An 18257-nucleotide genomic window follows, 5' to 3' on the forward strand; every position below is an offset into this window, starting at 1 on the left:
CATATTTTTCCATTCTTTTCCCTATAGTTTCTGTTTCTTTTTGGATTTCAGATGTTCCATCCTCCAGTTCACTAATCCTAACCTCTGTCTCTTGAAATCTACCTTGTAGGTTTCCATTGTTTTTTTTCATCTCTTCTACTGTATCTTTCATTCCCATAAGTTCTGTGATTTGTTTTTTCAGACTTTCCATTTCTTCTTTTTGTTCATTCCTTGCCTTCTTCATGTCCTCCCTCAATTCATTGATTTGGTTTTTTATGAGATTTTCCATTTCTGTTCGTATATTCTGAATTAGTTGTTTCAGCTCCTGTATCTCATTTGAACTATTGGTTTGTTCCTTTGACTGGGCCATATCTTTAATTTTCCTGGTGTGATTTGTTATTTTTTGCTGGCGTCTAGACATTTAATTACCTTAATTAGTTTATTCTGGACATTGCTTTCACTTATCTTACCTAGGGTTTTCTTGCTAGATGAGTTTATTGTCTATCTGTTCTTTGGCCTTCAGTTCAGCCTTTTCTGGGTCTCTAGCTTAAGTTTGTTTAACAGAGGGTAATTTTTCAGTTCTTGTTTTCTTCTTTCTTGTCCTGCTTGTAAGGTGCCTTTTCCCTCCCCACCCTTAGGAGGGTCTACATAGGTATTACAGACTCCACCCGGGTTTTCCCAGACTAAAACTGGCCTCCTATCATGGGTAAGGAGTCACCTGCATCAGTTTTCCCTGAGGGTGAGACTCAGCAGGTTGAAAGACTTTCCTATGAAGTCTCTGGGCTCTGTTTTTCTTAGCCTGCCCAGTATGTGGCACTTGTCTGCCTGCGGGTCCCACCAGCAAAAGATGTTGTGGCTCCTTTAACTTTGGAAGGCTCTCCCTGCTGGGGGCGTGGAAGAGACAGAGTAGAGGTTGTAGGCTGGTTTTAATGGCTTCAAATTGCCAAGCCCTGGGGTCTGAATTTCTTGAGAGTGGGGTTCCACCTAAGTTTGGCTTCACCCCTCCCCTGGGGAAGGCACAGGTGGGAGACAGCCCTGAAAGCAGTCTGTTTCTGCCTATGCCTGGGGCAGTTGCAGCCTGAGTAGTCGCACTGCTGAATCCAGAGGCAGCCAAGCCTCCATAGAAACAGCCAAGAAACCGTCCATTTCATCCCCTTTCCTCTTTTTCAGTTAGCCCAATAAGCGACCTCTGCCTTGACCAGGTTTGCCTGAGCTGGGGGCCTATTTTTAGTAGTCAGAATTTGTTTATTAATGCCACAATTGGTGCTTGGTTGGACTCAGTCCCTGCTACTGTTAGAGTCTCTTTCGTTTCCCTCTGGGAAGCCGCCTGTGGGGCCACCGCGGCCTGGGGAACTCACGGTTCCAGAGACTCGCAGCCGGTCCAGCTGGTCCAGACTGGGGTACGCTGTGTGTCCGGTCACTATCGTGGCTCCGGGAGCTGTTCTGTACTGTTTCTGGTTATTTAGTAGTTGTTCTGGAGGACGAACTAAAACGCGCACATTGCTAAGCCACCATCTTGGCCCCTCTGACTAGAATTTTAATGCTATATCTTTGACCAACCATTTTTTTTTATTAATTAAAAAAAAAATTAACTAACACAACATTTAGAAATCATTCCATTCTACATATACAATCAGTAATTCTTAATATCATCACATAGATGTATGATCATCATTTCTTAGTACATTTGCATCGATTTTGAAAAAGAACTAACAAGACAACAGAAAAAGAAATAAAATGATAATAGAGAGAAAAAATAAAAATAAAAAATAAAAAAATATATAAAACAAAACAAAACAAACAAAACAAAAAAAACTATAGCTCAGATACAGCTTCATTCAGTGTTTTAACATAATTACATTACAATTAGGTAGTACTGTGCTGTCCATTTTTGAGTTTTTGTATCCAGTCCTGTTGCACAGTCTGTATCCCTTCAGCTCCAATTACCCATTATCTTACCCTATTTCTAACTCCTGGTGGTCTCTGTTACCAATGACATATTCCAAGTTTATTCTCGAATGTCGGTTCACATCAGTGGGACCATACAGTATTTGTCCTTTAGTTTTTGGCTAGTCTCACTCAGCATAATGTTCTCAAGGTCCATCCATGTTATTACATGCTTCATAAGTTTATTCTGTCTTAAAGCTGCGTAATATTCCATCGTATGTATATACCACAGTTTGTTTAGCCACTCGTCTGTTGATGGACATTTTGGCTGTTTCCATCTCTTTGCAATTGTAACTAATGCTGCTATAAACATTGGTGTGCAAATGCCGGTTTGTGTCTTTGCCCTTAAGTCCTTTGAGTAGATACCTAGCAATGGTATTGCTGGGTCATATGGCAATTCTATATTCAGTTTATTGAGGAACCGCCAAACTGCCTTCCACAGTGGTTGCACCATTTGACATTCCCACCAACAGTGAATAAGTGTGCCTCTTTCTCCACATCCTCTCCAGCACCTGTCATTTTCTGTTTTGTTGATAATGGCCATTCTGGTGGGTGTGAGATGATATCTCATTGTGGTTTTGATTTGCATTTCTCTAATGGCCAGGGACATTGAGCATCTCTTCATGTGCCTTTTGGCCATTTGTATTTCCTCTTCTGAGAGGTGTCTGATCAAATCTTTTTCCCATTTTGTAATTAGGTTGGCTGTCTTTTTGTTGTTGAATTGAACAATCTCTTTATAAATTCTGGATACCAGACCTTTATCTGATATGTCGTTTCCAAATATTGTCTCCCATTGTGTAGGCTGTCTTTCTACTTTCTTGATGAAGTTCTTTGATGCACAAAAGTGTTTAATTTTGAGGAGCTCCCATTTCTTTCTTTCTTTCTTCAGTACTCTTGCTTTAGGTTTAAGGTTTGACCAACCATTTATTTTCAAATTGCTGCATTTTATTTCTCAATAGAGTAATAATATTTTCATTTGAATGGGACAGTTTTTGCCATTTGCATTTTCTGTTCTTTTATACTTTGACTTGTCAGCCACTTTTTATAAATATATATATGCATATATTTATTTGCTTCTATTTACTCTTCAGTCTTGCCTTTTTGTGTATGGACTTTCCTATTTGCTTTATTTTTTACAACATTTTTGAAAGAAACCTCTATTTCCTAATTCTATTAGTGATTACCTTAAAAAAAACTTCACAAAATTTCACAATTATTTTCTTCTTTATAATGTACCTATTCTAATAAAAAAAATGACCTCTTATTCACCAGCCCTAACTCCATTCCCATTCTCTCATGATTTTATAATGTGAAATCAAACTGCTGCCTTCACTTCCTAAGCCCAGAGTGAAATACCTGAAATCAGAGCATTCTGTCCATCTGCTGTCATCCTTTTCCTTGGACACTGCTCTTCAGTTTAAGGTAGCTTCCCTGTTATAAGGGAATTCATTTATTCCCAATAAATCTAGAAGCCACTTTTACCGACAGGTACCTCAACCTAAAATTTATAATAAGTTTTATTATAATAAAACTATAAAAGGTTTGCAAAATGCAATGATCCTGTCAACAGAGATTGTGTGCCCCTAAGGTGTCAGACCCCATTGCTTGACAATACAGAGAGAAAACACCCACCGTGAGCCTACCTTCCTTCAATTAGCATCCCTACCACAAAGTGGACTATCCTCTAGGAGAGCTACTCAAATTAACTGGCTTTCCACACCAGCCTAGAGGATGAGTGAACGCATTCCTTCAACTTGGAGTCCTACGGGCTCTGCCCCCTCAAGTTCCCATCAGCTTGCCTCTGTCAAAGGGCAGAATTGCTTCCTATGTTACCTTCTGTCACCACAACTGAGTCATCTGCAGTCAGCTCTTCAATTTCTCACCAGTAAGTCATTCTTCACACTTGGCAAAGTCTGAATCCTTGCTCTCATGGGACCTTATTAGCATACAGCTCGCAGATTCCCAGGCTACCCCTAGATTCTGTTCCAGGCCATCTGGGATCAGGGTGGGGCCCAGGATCTGTATTAAATGCCTCCCTTCCCCAGGTAATTGATCTGGGGGTCAGTAGACTATGCTTTGAAAAACATTTGTCCAATTCAGCTCAACATTTACTATGGTAATAGGGCAGGCAGTTACAAATGATATCTTGTTACATGCAAGGTACATACTGCCATTACTATGTTAACATTGGGGATATTCCTTCTCCTCCTATGTATTCTGCTAGATAATTTCATCCTCCCCCATGACACCCAAATCATAGCTGTAGATTCCATTTTCCATTGACCTACAAGACACCTCAACTTGGAAGTCTGCAGACAGTCCACACAGAACTGAGTTCCTCCTCTTTCAAATTCTGTTCATCCTCCTCTTCATCAATCCAGAAATCAGTGTCGTCTGGGACTTCTCGCTCGCTCCCTCTTTCCCTCATCCCCTACATCCTGTCACTCACCGAAAGTCACCAGGTCTCCTGGGCCAGGCATTGTGAAACCCCAATAAATAGGACAGACACCATACCTGGTCTTATGTAGCTTAGTCTACTGAGATACATAGGTGAGAAAAAGGCAATTACAACACGGTGTGGTAACTTCTATGTCAGGTTAGGTGCAGTGTGCTTATGGGTTCAGGAAAAGCTTTTTGGAAAAGTCATATTTCAAATGAGATCTGGAGAACCAGACCTTAGATGCAGCCATCAGAGGTGGGGAGGGGAAGTATGTTCCAGGTAGCGTCTGTAGAAGCAGAAAGTTCGAGGCCAGAGGGAATTGAAAGTAATTCAGATCGCAAGGAAGGTGGCAGTTGTGAAGGATGAAATTGTGTATATAAAACAAATGCCAACTTCTGAAGTGAGATGTAAACCAGACGAAAGAATTAAGACTCTTCTAAGGAAAACTGGGTTTTAAGCATGTCCAACACATGGTCTGATTTGCTGTGTAGAATGATTGTGGCCACTGGCAGAAGATAAAGGTACTGGCAAGCAGTGACATTGGCCCTCACCCAGTATTGGCAGTGGGGAGGGAGAGAGGGTGACAGGTTCAAGGGCTATTTTTAAAAAGGAGAATGAACTGAATTAGGTGATTAAGTAGGCTTGGGGGTGGTCCAAGGTTTCTGGCTTGGGCAACTGGGTAGATGTCAGTGCAATGGATGTAGTACCAAGGAGGCTATTCGTGATCCTCCTGAGAGCAATCTTAGTGGAAGAGCAGGGACAGAGGCTAGACTGAGTGAAAAGGGGAATGCAGAGGGAACGAGCTGGTAACCAGACAAGGGCCTGGGGCTGTGAGGGAGCTGGGCTGGTTGGTTTAATTTGGAGATTCTTGGACATGTTGAACTGGCAGAACAGAGAGGCAGTAAGTGACAGAGTGAAGGACCAACAGGTCCAGAGTGGTGGATGAGAGCCTGAATTGGGAGGGGGGGTACTTATGAAGGAGGCAGCCAAAGCATGTTAATTTGGAAATGGCAGAATAGAAGGTTTGAGAAGATGGGAAATAGCCTTGGTGCAGATTGGGGATAGGAACTGTTAAGAGAAACATGGATGGGCCTGGGATTCTCAATTTATAGTGGCACTGATCTGCATAGTTATGCTATCTTCTCCCCTGCCCTGGGATTGGAATAGAGAAGAAAGTCCTCAATCCCATATTTCCTTGAATTAGAACACTGAATTAGACATTCAGAAGTTGCTGATTCTAGGGCTGGAAATGGACATCTTTTAGCCTGCTCCCAATATCTCAAAGGAACTTGTCAGGGGGAGTCCTCAGCCTCACTGTGTGTGTGTGTGGAGGGGGGTGGGGATAAACTACACGACAGAAAATTTCAAATCCTCCAGGAGGATTTGGCCTGTCTCCCAGGGCCTGAGACAGAGTGAGAGCACATAGCCCAGAAGGTAGGGAATGGGCATGTGGAAGAGGTCAGAGAATAGTTCAAACAGCATTTAGAAACCAGGATGGAGGTTAGGAGAAAACTGTGGAGCTGGTTTACAGTTCAAAGTACCAGACAGGCATGAATTTGGGTTCTGTCCCAGACTTTATGGGTCTAGGACCCAAATGATCCCTATATGACTCCAGCTGCCCCAATGACATCCCGGACACCTATTTTCTCCATCACCAAATGCTGCTGGTGCCAACACCTAGATTCCTCTCCAATATAGTCCCTTACCTCTTACTTGAACCTCTCAAGAGCCTCCCTGCTCATCCTCCTGCCTCAAGCTTGTCCCTTCTTCAATCCATTCTCCCAATTATGTAGTGGTTATCATGAAATCCAAATTCCTCAGCAGAGAACAAGGTTCATCGTGGTCTGGTCTTGGGCAACCTTACAGACTCTTCTCCCAAGCCATACTTGAAGTTCTTTTTGCATGTCAGGCCTGGCTTGGTAGTCTGGCTTTTCCCCTCACCTCTCCCTCACTTGGCTGAGTGTACCTGGAAAGGACAGGTGCATCTTGCCCTGGCACAGAGCAGCCATTTCAGGTTTTCACTGATGAGTCAGGGAAAACAGTCCAGTCCACTGAGGCTCAGAAAGGGAAGCAAGTTATTTAAGGCAATGCAGAGCCTGGGCAGGCCTAGAACCTAGTCCAATCTCTTTGTACTTACACCAAGGCCGAAGCCACTTGTGGAGAGAGGAGGTGTGCACAGAAATAAACAGGGAATTCTTTCCACGGGGTCACACTGGGAAGCAAACCTTGGAAAACCCTGAGTCTTGCTCTCCTTGTCTCCACTTCATAGGTCAATGAGGGAAGTTCTCTCTGCTTGAGGTACTCTGATCCCAGTCTTGACAGATAAGGCCTTAGCTTTCTGGTCTCCACAGCTTCTGGGGAGCCTTCCCTAGCTTTACTCTCAGAGCATTACTCTCAGAGAAGCCTATGGATCCATCATGGCCTTGGCCATGCTGTACTGTCGGCTGACTGATTCTACATGGACCCTGCCAGCATTATGTAGCACAAACACAGCCAGCCAGACACTGATGACTAGACATGGTGGAGAACTCATGGCTGCAGGCTTTGAGCCATGGTAAGATAGGTCCCTTTCTACTGTCTTATCTGGCCAGTTTTCAAGAACCTTTTATGCTTTCTCCAAATTCCCTAACACTTAGAGAATATGTGGTTTTGAGCCCAGCTCTGCCATCAACTTCCTAGGTTCAACTTTCGCTTCCATCATTTGCTCTCCCTTTGTCTCCATTTCCTCATGTGTAAAACGGGGATGCTGATGGTACTTACCTTCATCTGTTGTGAAGATTTTAAAAAATAATACATGTACGGCAGGAAATATAGTACATGGAATGCAGGCGACCCTCAATAAATGTCCATTCTTGTTTTTTTCCAGAAGAGCCTTGAAGGGTCTTCCATTACCTTTTCTATGTGGTTGGCAAATAAAAAATCTCAAACATGTACAAAACAGAATTTTTGATTTCTCCCCTAAACTGTGCCTCCACAGCCAATTTAGAGGGGCTAAATTGTTAACACTTATGAAAAACATCCGAGGTCAAATTTTAAAAAAAGACAGTTACTATTTTACGTGTTAAAAATTTTAAATTGATTTCCCCCCACTGCAAAAAATATACTGATTAGCCCTCTAATCTTATCTCCAGGATGGCCAGTTTCACTGAATATCAGTGGGGTTTTAGGATAAACGGTGAAACATGCCTAATCTGCTAGCAACAACCAGAAAAAAATGCTGAGTGCAGCCAGTTTCAGAATGTTGGCCCGTTCTGAGTACTCCCTGTGACAGACTGGCTTTGACCCAAACCAATGAATAGAGCATTGATTCACAGCCCAGATAAATGCCATTTTTCAGCTGATTATTATAATATGTGCTTTTTCTCACCTCTGTGCTTGATTAAAAAAAAAAAGTTGGCTTCACCCAAGTGTGTCTCTGTGTTTGCCTGTCATCTGTTAACTTATGCTCTTCGAGGAAATAACTTTTACTAGGGAAATCAGTACTTCATAGTTTTATCCAACTTCCTTCTTGAAGATTAAACCTACTTCTTCATCAGCTTCTACTTCTCACATGCATCATTACTTTGGCATTCTAACCAGAAGCACTAAGTGTCAAAAATCATTTTTAAACTTGATCTGACAATTTGAAATGAAGTGGAGGAAGATTGGTAATCTGGTTCCAAGTAGAGTAAGATACCCAGGGCAAACATTACAACCACGTAATTAATTACCCGGCACAACAGAATTTTCTAATGGTGTCTCATTAGGCATTGATGACATGAAATGATTACTGGGAAAGTGAGCTTTTTGTTAAGGGGATATAAGCAAGAGAACTGTGTAACACCAGGCTAACATGGTGATACATTAAACTTGCATCGTGACTTGAAATATTAGTGATCAATGAAAGGGAGTGAAGGGGTATAGAAAAAAAATAGGGATAAAGGTTAAAATATATTGGGTAAATGAGGGAAATACTAGTGGTCAGTGAGAGGGAGGGGTAAGAGGTATGGTATGTATGAGTTTTTTTATTTCTTTTTCTGGAGTGATGCAGATGTTCTAAGGAATGATCATTCTGATGAATATACAACTATGTGATGACATTGTGAGCCACACTGATGGTACACCAAGTATGGAATGTTCATATGTTAAGAATGTTTGTGTTTGTCTGTTTAGTTTTGTCAATAAAAATAAAACAAAAAAAATTGCATTTTGATAGGATTTTAGCATGTGGTGGACTCAGAAGCTTTAAGAAATTTTCTTTAGGTAGTGACTTAAGCGTTGTGTAAATGACAAGCAGCAATGATTGTTTTCAGTCTGTGGCTCATACTTCGGCATTTAAGTTATAAGGTATGCTCTTCTATTGACAAACTGCATTTTTATGAAGTTTTTTTTTTTTTTTTTTTTTTACTGGTTCTTTGATACCAGTTGGTAACAAATCCCTTGCCACTATGACTTCCTGAACAGCAGAAACATAAAACTATGCTCTGGCATTGTTGAAGGGAATGAATTGGTGTTAAGCAGAATCTTAACAATGCACATAGATGATTTCTCTTATGCCAGGTCAGATTTATCTATACCTAATTTGCAAAACATTTAAATGATCCAACAAATAATTTTTTCTACTCAGAGATTTAGCTATAGTTGCCAAATTGGTACGCTAGTGGTGGTTATAAAATTGACATTCTTATGCTAAGTAAAACCAACATTTGCTAATTGCTGGATAAAGCACCCAATGTATGAGCTAATTGAATGCTTGTAAAAAGTGCACCTAATTCTGATTATGTAAGGCACACATGAATGGTCAGACTAGCCCAGTTACAGGATCTGGGAAATGCATGGTTCTTTAATAAGTACTTTTGGCAAGCAGATTTACAATGCCATGAACTCTCTTTAAAAAAACATAGTTATGTAAACAGTGAACCCTAATGTAAACTAGATTGTGATAAATCATATAATTATAATACTGTCCAGTCAGTTGTGATGAAGGTACCACACTAATGCAAGCATTAGAAAGAACTGTGGGTGAGTGGGAGATATATGTATCTTTATTTTCTGCATTATTATTCTGTAAACCTACAACCTCTCTAATAAAACAAAGCAGTGGTGGTAAGCAGACAAGACAGAGATCAGTATTATCTTTTAACAGAAAATTTGGCCTCACTTTTTTCATCCTTTCTGCAACAGTACAATAAAACAGACTAGTTGTTTAGTCTGCAAAGCAGCTGTCATGGTATGATCATCATTCCCAGTTTACATAGGAAACAACCAAGGCTGAGTTCTCTCAGTAGTTATCACACAGTGTTATACTCAGAACAATGTATATATCTTAATAGATGGGAGGAGATTAAAAGCAGGGTCTTCCAAGTTATTCACATAATTACTGTATGCACTGTCAAATCTGCCAGGTGAGTACAGTAAACCCTTGAGACTCCCCCTCACACATGTCATCTTTCCAATCAGATGGACACAAGAAGAAGAAAACACAGTGGATGTGAAGCAGCCGATGAGGGCCTGTTTCTAGGTGATGTCCTACATGGCACGCTGTTAAGTGTCAGCAACTCGAGGGGTTGCCTTTGAACCAGGAAACCAGCAAAGAGAGATGGTCTTTTTCTGAGGAACACCAAAAAGAAACCATTGGGGCTGTAAAGAGAAGGGAAGTGGAATAAGTACAAACTTGTAATTAGTCCTAGGCTTAACTACAGTCCAAGAGTTGGGAGGCACCAGTGGATCTGATCTCAAATTAGTTAAGGAACTGTAAACCAGGGCTCTTAATTCAATGTTGTGGTAATGTTTTAGCAGAGTATTAATCTTGCCATCTATAAAAGGAATGCACTTGATCCTCTGAGTATGAGAATATCACTTCAGAACATCTGGGGGTGATTAGGGCAGTAAAAATCTACTCATTTTACTAAGGAAGGTAAATCTTGTTCAATCCAGAATACATAAACATTTGAAATAAGCATTGATAATTTTATTACAAAGGTAGGATGGGAGGGAAAAAAGCCACTCAAAAGTTTCAGTAATTCAATAATTTATTCCTCTAAAAAAGTGTGTAAAAGTATATAGCTCTCATCCACAAGGTATATATGAATGACATTTAAAATGGAGGCCTTTTATTATTGTTTCTTTTTATCAAAGTCTTTTAGTGTACTGTACCAGCGCTATACTGTAGTTTTTTTATTGAACTTCACATATTTTTTTGTATTCTTTCAAATTGTTTGCTATATATAAAAGAAGCTCACTGCAAAATGCTTGAAGGAAAAAAGGAAATAAAGAAATTCAGAACTTCCCAGAAATGTACAGCTTTTACATTTTAAAAAGGTTCTGAAATATACATACAAGCATGCTGGACAATCCCAACCCTCTCCCCTCCCCCCTTTCCCCATTTTAATTCAAACCATAGTAAGAGTTCTGATTTCTGCAGAATTTTCAAAATTAAAAAAAAATAATAATAAAATAAAATAAAATAACTTCTCACTCTGTAGCAAATCCAGGGCTTGTACATTTCAGATTAATTCAGTAAAAAACTCACAAGTAAAATAATGCATATTTAAGGGAAATATTATACAGACTTTTTCACACAGAAGTACATAATAAGATTTTTTAAAATCTATTGCCATTCATTTATTTTTGCACAAAAACGTATAAATATGTCACCAGCTTTTCTTAACTTAAAAAACTTAAATAAAAGACACCAGATGAAAACTACCCTTTGCTGCCTTTTTTTAAAAATTTTTGTAGGATTTTTTTTGTGTTTTTTTTTTCCTTTTTTCTTTTTTGCTTATTAGAATTGGGTTCCTAGGGAAGAAAAGCCCCTGCATTAAAAACAGCCCATTTAAAAAAAAATTCAAAGTTCTGATGAATTCTGGGAAAAAAAGCAACCCCAAAGTGGTAAAAGATTACAAATATCTACTTTACAATTTGTCTTCTCACCAAGATAAGTTTATACAAGTTTACAATCTTCATCATCTTATGCTCTTCAAAAGGCCTTGAGAATTTTCCTTTCTGATTAAGAAAAAATAGCACTGCAATATTTTTTAAAGTCAATCTTACACTGTACACATTAGATACAAATTGTTTGATATATCAGATTTTTTTAACCTATACATTGCGAAAGTCAACCCTTCCCCTTCAATTGGCGGTACAGAGAACAAAATTACCCATTTACAAGTTATTTCTCTGCTTTCACCTTCCCACCACACAACTTTAATTTTTATATAATGTTTTAAACGTTAGATTATTTCAAGAAAAATACTTTTACAAAATCATATCAATTATTACATTTTTTTTTTCCTTTTTGTTAATAACCAGGACATGGAGGTCTCTTGGAAGAACTTTTAAATTTGCATGATTCTCTCCACAGCTGATTTGAGCTCAACCGCTGGATCAGTACAACTCCCAGAAGGCAAGTTCATGCCCACCACCCTTCAGAAAAAAAACAAGACGGCAACCACAAGTAGTAGAAACAGAGTCTTAAAGACAACCCTCTCCAGCCTGGAATGAGGAGTCATAAAATATTTCAGTTAGCCATTAAAGTTTTAAAAAGGCATTTTTTTAAAAGTCCCACCATGAAGGCTCAACTTCAAGTACTAATTTAATGGAAAGCTGTATGTAGTATTTCTTTGAAATAATATTCCTATGGTCCAGAAAAAACTCACCATATTTATGAACGAATACTTTTGATTATGATATGTACATGCGTCCTTTTGACCTATTGTGAGGAAAAACCTGACTTTTAATAAGAATTTACTGGAAACTATATTGCCATAGTCACTACATAAAACTAAGGAACTTGCCTCCATGTCTCTGGGCTGAGCTGGACTGCCTTCTGTATAAAAAAATGTTATCCTTCAGGAAACGCTGGCCACTTGCAGTAAGGAACATGGCAGAATTTTAAAACCCGGTTTGTTCTTAAAAGCTACTGGTGGGTGGTTTTGAATATATTACTTTTTAGGTATAAACTCCCCAATTTGTCTTCACTCCTCTTCTGGCTTCTAGGACAGAGGTATTATGTGGTCAAAGAATCCTATGGTGGATCGCAGTTGGGTTTCTGCTACTTTACCTGGTCCTTGTGATTTAAAAAAAATTAAAGTCACAAAAACCTATATGACAAACAACATCTTAAAATAAACAAAACTAAGATGTCTCCAGACCTTTCACATCTACACAGAGGTATGTAGTCAACCAATGCAGTCATGCTGACCTAGATGGGAGCACTAGGGAGACAGAAATCCTATTATGTCATGTACTTCAAGCTGGTTGTTATTTTTCAAAAGTCCCAGCTTATGGAGTTCAGGTAAACCACAGGCCATATACCAGTAACTAGAGGATTTCATCCAAGGGGCTAAACTGCCCTTATTTTAAACAGAGACTGAAAACACAGACTCTTGTGCAAAAGGATACTGTCTCTTCTGTTTCCCTGTTAAAAAACAAAAACAAAAAAACTTCCTGGACCAGTGGATTGGGGCTGCACACACCATAACACTGGCTGAAAGTCACTGCTTATGGAAGTTTCCAGGTCCATGAGAGAAGTGTCATTGAGTTACTCTGGTAATGAACACTGCAGATTTGACATGTGCCTGCTGAGAAGTAATCACAGTGCAGGACTGTGGAGAGTGGTCTGAAGTAAAGGATGTGGGGAGTTTGCAGAGTATAGCAGGTTCCTTGAACTGAGGTTGCAGGGAGAAGGAACTGAGCCAGAGAGAACAAGTGCTTTTCCAATTAAAGTATATTCATGATGGCATTGTACAACTGAGTGAGCACCACAAAGTGGACAGGAAGGCAGGAAGTACGGTCCTGGGTGGCCGGATTGCACGTGAGCCAGGACAGAGCATTGTACTGTTCCAAAACAAACCTGCCAAAGAGAACACACAAATCAGGGGCATGGCCAAGAACAGAAGAAAAGGCTAGTTTTCAAATTCTGCACATTCCATATTTTAGCAGGAAGAAGGCCTAAAGTCATTCTTTCATCTTCTGGTTTCTTTACATTCTTTCTCTCAACAACCCCCTTTCCTTCTAGAGCTGTGCTGTCCAGTGCAGTAGCTACTACCACATGGACCTACTGAGCACTTGAAATATGGCTGGTCCAAACTGAGATATGCTGTAAGTCTAAAATAGGCATTGGATTTCAAGAATTAGTAGTCAAAAAGAATGTAAACTATCTTAATATTTTTATATTGATTGCATGTTAAAATGATAACTTTTTGGATACATTGAGTTAAATAAGATACATTTTCCTTTTTAAAAAAATGTGGTTACTAGGAAATTTTAAATTAGAAATGGGACTCACAATCTATTTCTATTGGACAGCACTGCTCTGAGGCCTTGGAAGTCCAAATCAAGTTCAATAGATTCTTGTCTAACTGTAATTTCCAAATTGATTCGAGTTAGAAAGCATTAGAAAAAAGCTCGTATAAATTTTCTCAAGGTTCCTGAAGAATGTTTATGGCCTACTAAAGTGCAAGAGTATTAATACACATCCCCAGGAGGCATTCCACAACTGTGGAATTTATCTTCTCGTTAATTTTATTTATATAATCTGTGTAAGGGAGGGAGGGTAAAAAATGCTTCCATTGTACAGTGCTTAATTTCAGTGTCTTCTAACTACCTGCCCCTGGTTCATATTTTCATCACCATGAAATGCCACCACTAAATAGGGAACAAAGGTGATGACTATTGCACATAATTATCTAATTTAACAAATTGAGTTACATTGTCTAGTGTACCATAGCACTCACTGGCTAGTCAGACAGTGCTCCACTGCACAAAAGGCAATATCTTTTCTATAAATACCACATTCAAAAATGCTTTGGGAAAATAAGAGTTTAAGGAATATAATTTCAAACTATAGTACTATGCTGATTAGGTCTGAATCTACCTTAAAACATCAGATGTAGTTTTGGAGTCCAGAGGATGTGGAACTCGTTGGGAATTCCTGGCAGGGAGAAGTTCGTCCATCTGCGCTACAGAAATGTGGTGATGCAGTGAAGCCTGGCAAAAGGGAAAAGAAAGTTACCTTTCTAGACTAGACAACCATGGTACAGAAGAAAAGTAGGCCTGTGTCTGCCAGAAGCAAATGATCTCTAAAGTCCCTGTAAGTCAGGGCTTCTTCTATCAGTCTATTAATATTAAGCTGCTCAGTCACCCTAAAGTGATTCCAAATAACTCCACCTGTAGTTGGGGCGGGGAGGGTGGCCGGAAGGGGGAGAGCCTTTGGCCTGTTTTTCTTTTTGTCCATGATTTTGTCTCTAAGTGATTCCGTAGGTATCACAAACAGATAAGGATCTTTTTAAACAATAATGATTATACTTAACAAAAATTACCAGTGATTCTTTAATAATATCATCCGATTCTTTAACACCATGATCCATTTTATATCATCGTCTAATTTACAATTCATACACAAGTTTCCCTGATTACATATTTTTACATTTGGTTTATTAAAGTCATGAGCCATCCTGGTTCACAACATTGCAAATGATTAAATGATATACCTCTTACAATCTTAATCTGTAGAAGGCCCCACAGTCTGGATGTGGCTGATCATATACCTTTGGCGGTGGTTAACCTGGTCCTCTATCCTTATTTCCCTTAAACCAATAGTTAGATCTAGAGGCTTAATCAGATTGATAGATGTGGGGGCCAGGGAGGGTTGGGGTGGCAAGAATACTTCATAGGACAGGCTGTGTCCTTATCACATCACGTCAAAAGACATAACATCTGGCTGACCAACTTTAATGAAACTGAAGTGAGGTTCCAGCTGTTATCAGCAGTCTCATCCATTATAAAGTCCCCATCAATTTTTCACCTAATGGCTTTAGCATATTTTATTTTACTAAACAACTGAAAATATAACAGGAAAAAACAATATAAATGCTTGGTTCCCTCCCGTTGTCAGTTTTCAGATTAACGAGAGGATATTCTCACAGCTTCCAAAAGTTTAACTGGTAATTTTTTTTGTTTTTAGTACAGTTATGAACCCCGGATTTATTTCAGTCTATTGCGGTCATCATTCTTTTTTGATGTTCAATCTGTCCCATCTCCGGTCATTAAGAACCCCTCCCAGTTGGCTCTTGGGTCCTTTGGTATGACTCTAATAATCTTTGATAACTTACTTGTAAATTAGGAATGATAAATTGCCCCCAACCCATCCTGAATACTTCTTGCTGTAGAATTTGTAATTAACCATTTTGTCCAAGAACCCTGGTTCTTTTGAGTGGAAATTGGTATTTAGGAACCACGGTCATGGCATCAGTGGTGTTCACTGACACTAAGCTATCACTGCTCTTAACTTTTTCAACAGGTAGAAGAAGGAAGTATGTACATTTTAGAGAGAAAAATAAATCTACGTTCATACTGAAAATTCTACTTTGAAGTAAAAATTACATGGATTTTTATATAATTTCTTTGGTCCCATAATAATATATTAAAGTCATTAGGAAAAAATAATGCTTCAATGAAAACTCTAAAATTGAATTGTGATGATATTTGCACAATTAAGGTGAGGATACTGTGAGTATACTTTGGATACTCAGTAAAATCTACAGATTCAAAAAAAAGGAAAATTGAAAACTGCTTCGTTTCATTAGTGTTTGATTTAACCTTCCATTGTTTCTTTTTTTAATATAAGCTGATATATTTTTGTATCTATATGTATGTATGTGTATGCATGTCTTATAGATTAATCCAAAGATTCTTCCTTTTTAATGGATAACTAATATTTCCTTGCATAATATACAATAGCTTATTTGAAAGGCCTTTACAATGGACATTTAGGTTGCTTCTATTCTTATACATGCCATTTAAAAATTTGTTGCCAAAGTACTTGGGATAAATTCTTGGAAGTGAGATTGCTAGATCAAAAAGGGAAACTGGAGGGTTCTATCATTTGGCATTCCAACCACAAGAGAATGCCTTCTCCCCACTGCGTTGCTGAGACATTATGGTGTCAAATCTTTGGATTTTTGCTCATCTGTAGATGAAAAATGGATTTCATTCTAGATTCTTTCACCCAAACTGGAACTATGGGCTCTTTTAATCTGAACCCTTAACTTAGATTAATGGGTTCTAAGTAATATTTCAGGAAGAAATAGGTGTAAACATGGCTTTTTTTTTTTTTAAGCTGACACTTGCACTTCTCTAATGAAGAACCCCGACAGCCTATGGCTGGGGAGGGAAAGGAGGACAGCTGTTATTATCCTTCCACCCAGGCCACTGACAGCAATGCAATAAGGACTTGGAGATACATAATTGTACAGAATCACATGTCCATCCTAGGTTTTACCCTCTAGGCTCCACAGTCTCCCTGGGTTAATGCAGTTCCTTGTGACATGAACTCTCCACCCATAACTGCAATTAAAATACCTGCAAGTATAAGTAGATATGAGAAAAACAGGGAATACAATATATGGTGTCTTATATTTAATTTCATCATTAGTCACTCATCCCCCAAAACTTCAAGTATGATGCCAAACCAACCTTCAGGAAGAGGGGACACTGATTCTGAGCCTGAGGACATGATGACCAAAACCACTGGGGGAGATTCTCAGCTTTGGCAGTTGAAACAAAATACCCAAGGGCCAGAGGTTGCTGTTTTAGCTCCTCTGGTGCTTCTCTAGAAAGAAGACGCTCGCCTTGACTCTGAAAAACAAAGTCCCAAAAGCATGATAAGCATTTCTTACTTCTAATAAAGCTTTAAAATCAACTTTTATCAGTTCACTCTGGGCACTGACTGTATGGACTAATCTTATTTCTGGCAGCATCTCATACATAAAAAGTCAGGTGACAAGAGGGGTAAACAGGAGTAAACAGGAAGGCATTTTCTTTGCTATACATACAGATAGCTCACAAAAGCTCAGGTAGAAGACACCAACAAAACTAACAGCATCGGTCAAGTAAGTATAGATTTATTTGCTTCAGTTTCTTTTCTGTAAAATCCGCTCTGTGACATATTAGGTAAGCTTATTTTGGAAAGAATGTATCTCTGAGAGTTGAAGGTACACTTCATGTGCTGTTCTACCAACAATCAACTGAAACCACATGGAGTGCTCCTGACTGCCCACTGGTCAGGGAAATGTTATTTAAGCCTTCACCAGCAGCTGCACACAGCACCAATACTGTCCACCTGCTTGCAGCAGTGTGAGCTCTGCTAAATAATGTTTTACTTTGTGGAACTTCCCTTTTAAAAAATCCCTTTCAGAACCTTATTGTTTTTGTTTTTGCAATTGACATTTGCCTCACCCTTTGATTCTTTTAAGCCAGCTTAAAGAATTGAAAGTATACCTTTTAGGAAGGCAATAAGTAACTTTCTGTTTGGAGGGGGGAAAAAAACTTCCACTACAACATCAAAAGTGTATCAATTCTTAGTTAAAAAAAAAACAAAAACAAAACTTTACTCCAACCCTGACCAAGTTCTTTTCCTCTGTTGTAACATAATTGGATGTCAAAGGATGTTTAATTATTCAGAAAGAGGAAATCTCAAAGCCTCTCAGGGGTCACCTGGCTGTCAGTGATGACAGGATTGAACACTGCCACCTGATTAGCTTTAGACCATACAGGCTTACACTGTGCCATTCAATTAAAGACTTCAGGGCTTGAGGCTCCAACAAAGGGGGAAAATTTGACACACACCTGTTTCTTAGAAAACTAGTATTACATTGCAGTTACCAATTCTTTGTTAATGGATAAATTGAATTACAGCAGGTACTGGGAAGTCGGTGCATTACTTCCATTTCACAGGTAAGGCTGAGAAAGGTAAAGTAGGCTTGCCCGAGGTCACAAAGCTTGTAGCAATAGCCCTGTAATTCAGAGCAGGGGCTGTCAGACTTGAGCATGCATGCTTAGCTGCTGTTTGCCTCTATTCATATTAATCCTAAATTAAAACTACCCAACGTACCCAGGGGTGTGGACCTTC

General features: G+C 39.1%; 1 protein-coding gene across 1 annotated transcript in view; it reads right to left on the minus strand.

Annotated features, from left to right (window-relative positions):
• Positions 1 to 11006: 11006 nt before the first annotated feature.
• MED13L (mediator complex subunit 13L) overlaps positions 11007 to 18257 on the minus strand; it is a 359884-nt gene continuing 352633 nt past the window's right edge. The window contains exons 29-31 of the mRNA XM_077159929.1: positions 16823 to 16984; positions 14223 to 14335; positions 11007 to 13199 (exon numbers count right to left, since the gene is read on the minus strand). Coding sequence (XP_077016044.1) covers positions 13067 to 13199; positions 14223 to 14335; positions 16823 to 16984 — 408 coding nt within the window. The 3' untranslated portion in view covers positions 11007 to 13066. The remainder of the gene's footprint in view (positions 13200 to 14222; positions 14336 to 16822; positions 16985 to 18257) is intronic.

Source organism: Tamandua tetradactyla, chromosome 5, assembly GCF_023851605.1.
Source record: "Tamandua tetradactyla isolate mTamTet1 chromosome 5, mTamTet1.pri, whole genome shotgun sequence".
NCBI classification, from domain to species: domain Eukaryota; kingdom Metazoa; phylum Chordata; class Mammalia; order Pilosa; family Myrmecophagidae; genus Tamandua; species Tamandua tetradactyla.